Source organism: Coregonus clupeaformis, unplaced genomic scaffold (assembly GCF_020615455.1).
Source record: "Coregonus clupeaformis isolate EN_2021a unplaced genomic scaffold, ASM2061545v1 scaf0587, whole genome shotgun sequence".
NCBI classification, from domain to species: Eukaryota; Metazoa; Chordata; class Actinopteri; order Salmoniformes; family Salmonidae; genus Coregonus; species Coregonus clupeaformis.
In genome coordinates, this window is record NW_025534042.1 from 23,866 (window position 1) to 31,560 (window position 7,695).

At 43.6% G+C, this 7,695-nt stretch overlaps 1 protein-coding gene across 1 annotated transcript in view; it reads left to right on the forward strand.

The window, feature by feature from the left end:
* Positions 1-5,546, forward strand: part of LOC121562327 (terminal nucleotidyltransferase 4B-like) — a 28,741-nt gene extending 23,195 nt beyond the window's left edge. Inside the window, exons 4-12 of the mRNA XM_041874624.2 lie at positions 875-995; positions 2,124-2,231; positions 2,510-2,638; positions 2,831-3,041; positions 3,311-3,437; positions 3,602-3,705; positions 3,942-4,105; positions 4,278-4,421; positions 4,638-5,546. Coding sequence (XP_041730558.1) covers positions 875-995; positions 2,124-2,231; positions 2,510-2,638; positions 2,831-3,041; positions 3,311-3,437; positions 3,602-3,705; positions 3,942-4,105; positions 4,278-4,421; positions 4,638-4,799 — 1,270 coding nt within the window. The 3' untranslated portion in view covers positions 4,800-5,546. The remainder of the gene's footprint in view (positions 1-874; positions 996-2,123; positions 2,232-2,509; positions 2,639-2,830; positions 3,042-3,310; positions 3,438-3,601; positions 3,706-3,941; positions 4,106-4,277; positions 4,422-4,637) is intronic.
* Positions 5,547-7,695: the final 2,149 nt, after the last annotated feature.

Consider the following 7,695-nt stretch of genomic DNA (forward strand, 5'->3'; position numbering starts at 1 on the left):
CTATCTTCTGTATACCCCCCTACCTTGTCACAACACAACTGATTGGCTCAAACGCATTAAGAAGGATAGAAATTCCACAAATTTAACAAGGCACACCTGTTAATTGAAATGCATTCCAGGTGACTACCTCATGAAGCTGGTTGAGAGAATGCCAAGAGTGTGCAAAGTTGTCAAGGCAAAGGGTGGCTACCTTTGAAGAATCTCAAATATAAAATGTTTTTATTTGTTTAACACTTTTTTGGTTACTACATGATTCCATATGTGTTATTTCATAGTTCTGATGTCTTCACTATTATTCTACAATTTAGAAAATAGTAAAAATAAAGAAAAACCCTGGAATGTGTAGGTGTGTCCAAACTTTTGACTGGTACTGTATATCTTGAAAACTTGATTGTTTACATGCAAAACATTTTGGGACTATATCAACAATGGACTAATGAAACAAATACCAAGAGTTTTTGGGTGTAGTTTTCCTTTAAGTTCAAGGTCATAATACATACGCATAGAGAGAAAAGTGCAAAAAAGGGAATTCCGCTCCATTTACCCGCTTTTAACTGGGTTCAGAATCCTCCCCTTTGGGAGTGGTTATATGGAGAGAGAGAGAGTGATATGGCTTGCCATTGTGTAATTATTTTGCCTTTGTTTTTTGGGATTAAGGCTATGGTCATTTTTAGCACTGCTGATCCAAAGCCTTTTTTAACCTTGTTTCTTGACGAGCCAGACTGCTCTCCGCTCCGACGTCACACACACAACACTGTAACTGGGGACTCTGGATTAGTGACAATAAGCTGTGTGTGAAAGTGAACTGGAGAGGCCTCTTTTCAGATCCGATTGTGATGTTGCTCTGACCTCAACTACTTACTCCACTTCCTAGTGACATCGATCTGGTGGTATTTGGGAACTGGGAAAACCTGCCCCTTTGGACCCTGGAAGAGGCCCTGCGGAAGAAAAACGTGACTGACGAGAACTCCATCAAAGTGCTGGACAAGGCCACGGTATGTTTGTATTTATTATGGATCCCCATTGGGTCCAGCAAAGTTAACGCAGTTATACATTTTTAAAAACATTACAATACATTTACAACATATTTCACAACATATTAAGTGTGTGCACTCAGGCCCCTACTCTACTACCAAATATCTACAACACAATATCCATGTGTATGCGTGTGTATAGTGCGCATGTTATCGTGTGTTTGTATGCGTGTGTCTGTGTTTGTGTTGCTTCACAGTCCCCACTGTTCCATAAGGTGTATTTTTTTAATCTGTTTTTTAAATCTAATTTTACTGCTTGCATTAGTTACTTGATGTGGAATAGAGTTCCATGTAGTCATGCCTCTATGTAGTACTGTGCGCCTCCCATAGTCTGTTCTGGACTTGGGGACTGTGAAGGCACCTCTGGTGGCATGTCTTGTGGGGTATGCATGGGTGACCGAGCTGTGTGCCAGTAGTTCAAATAGACAGGCATTCAACATGTCAATACTTCTCACAAATACAAGTAGTGATGAAGTCGATCTCTCCTTCACTTTGAGCCAGGAGAGATTGACATGTTAGCTCTCTGTGTACATCAAAGGGCCAGCAGTGCTGCCCTGTTCTGAGCCAACTGCAATTTTCCTAAGTCCCTCTTTGTGGCACCTGACCACACGGCTGAGCAGTAGTCCAGGTAGACAAATCTAGGGCCTGTAGTACCTGCCTTGTTGATAGTGCTGTTAAGAATGCAGAGCAGCGCTTTATTACGGACAGACTTCTCCCCATCCTAGCTACTGTTGTATCAATATGTTTTGACCATGACAGTTTACAATCCTGGGTTACGCCAAGCAGTTTAGTTTCCTCAACTTGCTGAATTACCACATTATTCATTACACGTTTTAGTTTAGGGTTTAGTGAATGATTTGTCCCAAATACAATGCTTTTAGTTTTTGAAATATTTAGGACTAACTTATTCCTTGCCACCCATTCTGAAACTAACTGCAGCTCTTTTTTAAGTGTTGCAGTCATTTCAGTCGCTGTGGTAGCTGACGTGTATCCGCATGTTGCGCATGCATACTAACTGTGTGCAGTTTGTCATTGCCTGGAGTGACAGTGTGTCTGTATAAATCCATCCTCATCACCACTATGTTCCAGGTACCCATCATCAAGCTGACAGACTTCCGCACAGAGGTAAAGGTGGACATCAGCTTCAATGTGAAGAATGGAGTCAAAGCTGCCCTTCTCATCAAAGACTACAAAAAGGTGAGTGAAGCAGGCATCTCTTATTCAGGGTACATTGCTGTTACTTAATGCAGTCCAGTAAAAGAGCTAGCCCATGAAACAGGCTTGACAGTTAGCGCGCATAGATTGTTGTATATTTATGTCAGGTTCTTTGGGTTCTGATGGAGGTGGTGGTAGCTAATTCATCTCCTCAATCCAGCCATACCCAATGTCCTAGTCTTTGAGACATTCCCCTCTAGAGGGCACTATAACCATAACCATGTGTTTCACCATAACCACCTGTTTCTTTCATCCATAAGAAATACCCAGTGCTTCCAAAGCTGGTTCTGGTGCTGAAGCAGTTCCTGCTCCAGAGGGATCTGAATGAGGTGTTCACTGGAGGGATCGGCTCCTACAGCCTCTTCCTTATGGCTGTCAGCTTCCTGCAGGTGAGAGACTTCTGCTCTGCTCATCTTTCAAGTAGCCCACACAGTGCAAGATAGATCGCATCTAACATTGGACTAATTTACTGTCTATAACAGACTTTTGACACATTTAAATCTTTCTCATTCAGTAAACTAAGATGATTTGGATTGTTCCTCTATGCAATTGACATCTTATCCTCTTCCCTTGTATTTCAGCTTCACTACAGAGAAGATGCCTGCAGCCCCAATGCCAACGTAGGCGTTCTCCTTATAGAGTTCTTTGAGCTCTATGGACGCCACTTCAACTACCTGAAGACGGGCATCCGGATCAAAGATGGCGGCAGCTACGTGGCCAAAGACGAGGTTCAGAAGAGCACTGACCTCTACAGGCCCTCCATGCTCTTCATTGAGGACCCCCTAGCGCCAGGTAATAAGGCCTTCCATTCAGCATGGGTGCACTTGCACATCTGATACTTCATTTTAGCACTGTGACACTCAAGATCCGTAACATCAGTCAAATACTGATAACACTGAACCTAAGAATCTATCACACACTTAACGGTCATGAATAAGACAGCTAGAGGTCCCAGGTGCCAATAGCAAAGGCTGAAATATCAGATCAATATCAAACAATGTCTGAAATCTGTCTCTCTTCCCAAATAGAGATGATCTAAGCATGCCTCTTGCCTCCTGCAGATAATGACGTTGGCCGCAGCTCGTACGGTGTGTTGCAGGTGAAGCAGGCCTTTGACTATGCCTATGCGGTGCTCAACCATGCCGTATCGCCCATCGCCAAGTGCTACCCCAACAACGAGTCTGAGAGGTGAGGAGATGGTGAGCTAGGGCTCGCTTGAACCAACGAGAGCTCACAGATCCTTTGGCCGCTATCTTAAAAAATCTTCAGTTATTTACTAAATACTCTATTGATATTTGAACCACTGCAAACAAGTTATTCTAATCTAATATATCCTATTTTCTTACCTCCAGTATACTCGGCAGAATAATACGGGTGACCCAGGAAGTGGCTGAATACAGGGACTGGATCACCAAGCTCTGGGGACCACAGTCTCAGAATGAACATGCCCTCAATGGTATGTTTTCACAGTCCTACTGTGCATCTTGACATGGTCTCAGATCTAAAGAGTTGGATAGTCAGTGTGTTTGAGGGGATCAGTGTCAGTAAAGCAAGGTGCAAAATGTCTTAATTACGTTATAGGTAGTTTGGGATCCAAGGTGATTTGTAGATCAGTGAAGTCTGACTGCTATTTAGTCGATCTAAAACACACACTTTGTCTTACCACTGTTTGTCCATGTGCTGTTGCTGTAGGAAATGATGTCAAACTGTTGGTGAAGCCTCAGCAGCTGGACGAGTGCAACAACAACCTGACGGAGGTGACTGCACCTGCATCTCGCAGCAAGACCTCCAACTCCTCCTCGCCCTCCTCATTAGCATCATCCTCATCCTCCACGGTATCCAGTTCCAGCGACGTTGTGAGTTCTGTTACACTCAAACCCACATGTGCGCACACACACTAAAACCACAATTCCTGAGGAAATCAACTCTTAACACTACATTTATTTGCGTATGTGAATGACTAACTTTAATGCAATGCACCCACTGGTTGCTGACCTGATTTACTGAGTTGTGATTGGTTGTCCTCAGGATTCTGATGGGACACCCTGTAAGACAGTGAAGCAGCTGCCTGGGCGGGGTTCCAGCGCCCACAGAGAATCCTCAGGTGGCATGACCAATCACAGAACACAGAGCCACACCACCAGCACTCCTACTGGCAACAAGGGGGGCAAGGTAGGGCTGCTTGACGAAGCCGAAGTCTACCACCTGAAAAACTCTGTTACTGTATCTACAAATGCCATTACATTTTATGACCTGAGCGTTACAATACTCTGTCGGTACATAGATAGCTTTTTAGATTAACCTTTTTAGATTTTAAATTTCAATGGCACAAATAAGGCCTACCAGTGATCTGTTTACTGATCTGGGTGTGTCTGTCTTGTTTCCCAGGCCAGGTTGTTCCGCTCGTCCAGTAAAAACACCCACCACGGCCAGCAGAACTCGTCCTCATCCATCAGCCAGAGCCACCCGAGCAGCAAGCCACACTACCAGGGCAACGGCAAGAAGAGGAAACCTCAGCAGCACTCAGAGGCCCAGGACCTCTGCAGATAGGGCCGTCTTGGTCTGCTCAGCAACAGACTGACAGCCTGACTGTCCCACTTCTGCTGCCAGACCCCACACTGACTGAGGAGTAGGATTAAGGATCTGTCTTCTCTCGAGCAACACGCATCTTTTTATAGCTGAAAAAGAACCCAAAAAAAGAAATAGGAAATGCCGGTGCTTAGTTCTTGGACTTGAACTGAAAATCATGAAAGATATGCTCATTTTCTTCCTTGACATAAACATGTTCTACAGTGGCGCTACACACCACATCCAGTACCTACAAATCTTGCCTTTTACCATAGCGCCACCTGGTGTTTTGGAGGAATAAGTGTCTGGAAAGTAATGTGGATTTTGACGAGCATACCTGGAACTTGGCTGGCGAGGAAACTTCAGCAAGAAAAGTTTTTAAAAAAAGAATAAAAGACACAAATTACAAAAATTTACAAAATGTTATATTGAAGAAAGAAAAAAAACGTGTACACAGATTTTTAAAGACTAAACCCAAAAATGCAATCTGTAAGTGGAGACGATAATACCATGTTTTTGTTGATGGGCGTTTATTTTTTGGTTGTGTAAGCAGATTATACAAAGATTTTGTACAAAAAAAGACGTGAAAAACCTTTGTGGGAAAAAATGTATCACATAAATAAATGGTTTCTTATGACTTTTTACAGGATAAAACTGATTCAAGACAAATGTAGATGTGCACATTTGGCTGCTAAGCCGAGTAGTGGCAGGTTTGGGTTCCATTGCCAACATAAATCATCAGCATTCTATTTCTACTTGGCTGCTCTTTATGTTTGACAGGCTTCTTTCCTAATTGTACCCCATTCCCTATATAGTGCACTACTTTCACTGAATAGGGTGCCATTTGGGATGCACTAACAGTGTTAGCAGTTGGCCTTAGTCAGGTAACGCGCACACACAGCCCTATAGATTACTGGTTGGCTGGGGACAAATCACTCATTCATACACACAGCTCTATACCACAACAGCAACAGTTTAGATGCTCACTCAGACTCATGGAAACAAAGTCAGAGGACATAATGATTTCAGCAAAATTCTACACATGAAATATGTCAAAGATCCATAGGTGTGGGAGGTAATCTTTTTGTAATTTACCCATTACGAAATAATTTGTATTTGTTCATGTATTTATGTCTATTAATTATATGAATTATATAGTACTATACACGTTATATGTATTAACACTAGAGCCCATATTTTTGTATCCTCTATTTGGATGGGACAAGTGGGGATATTGGGGAAGTATATTGGTCGGGTACAGAACCAATGTTGCTGTTCACTTCCCTTTTTTCTTTCAGTGATGAGTGACCAAGTTACTTCGGAAACCATTTTGAGTCATAAGTGACATTTTGTTTTAATATGTGGCTGGACTACTTTAAAAGGGAACTGAGTTTTTGGTTGGTTTTATGTTTTTCTGGTAATGTGTCAACAACCCCTTGCTGCAGTGTCTGGTATGTCAACCACTGATTGCAGTTCCACAACTAACCTGTAGATGGTGGCATTACTCGACTCCTTTTTCACAGAACTGGTACCAGCATACTGCATTTGGACCTTTTCTTCAGCGTCATACATTTTAGTCATTTAGTAGACGCTCTTATCCAGAGCGACTTACAGTTAGTGAGTGCATACATTTTTCATACTGGCCCCCCGCAGGAATCGAACCCACAACCCTGGCGTTGCAATCAGTGCATTCGTAAAGTATTCAGACACCTTTACTTTTTCCATGTTATGTTACAGCCTTATTCTAAAATGGATTAAGTTTTTTCCCCCTTCAATCTACACACAATACCCCATCATGACAAAGCAAAAACAGGTTTACAAATCTTTGCAAATTAAAAAATATATATAAAACTGACATCACATTTCCATAAGTATTCAGACCCTTTACTCAGTACTTTGTTGACTACAAGCTTAGCACACCTGTATTTGGGGAGTGTCTCCCATTCTTCTCTGTAGAGGCTCTCAAGCTCTGTCATGTTGGACGGGGAGTGTCGCTGCACAGCTATTTTCAGGTCTCTCCAGAGATATTAGATCGGGTTCAAGTCCGGGCTCTGGCTGGGCCACACAAGGACATTCTGAGACTTGTCCCGAAGCCACTCCTGCGTTGTCTTGGCTGTGTGCTTAAGGTCGTTGTCCTGTTGGAAGGTGAACCTTTGCCCCAGTCTGAGGTCCTGAGCGCTCTGGAGCAGGTTTTCATCAAGGATCTCTGTTCTTTGCTCTGTTCCTCTTTCCCTCGATCCTGACTAGTCTCCCAGTCCCTGCCGCTGAAAAACATCCCCACAGCATGATGCTGCCACCACCACGCTTCACCATACGAAGGGTGCCAGGTTTCCTCCAGACTTGACGCTTGGCATTCAGGCCAAAGAGTTGACTCTTGGTTTCATCAAACCAGATCTTGTTTCTCATGCTCAGAGTACTTTAGGTGCCTTTTGGCAAACTCCCACGCGGGCTGTCGTGTGCCTTTTATTGAGGAGTGGCTTCCGTCTAGGCACGTTACCATAAAGGCCTGATTAAGGGAGTGCTGCAGAGATGGTTGTCCTTCTGGAAGGTTCTCTTATCTCCACAGAGGAACTCTAGAGCTCTGTCAGAGTGACCATCGGGTTCTTGGTCACCTCCCTGACCAAGGCACTTCTCCCCCGATTGCTCAGTTTGGCCAGGCGGCCAGCTCGAGGAAGTGTCTTGGTGGTTCCAAACTTCTTCCATTTAAGAATGATGGAGGCCACTGTCTTCTTGGGTACCTTCAATGCTGCAGACATTTTTTGGAACCCTTCCCCAGATCTGTGCCTTGGACAATTCCTTTGACCTCATGGCTTGGTTTTTGCTCTGACATGCACTGTCAACTGTGGGACCTTTTATATAGACAGGTGTGTGCCTTTCC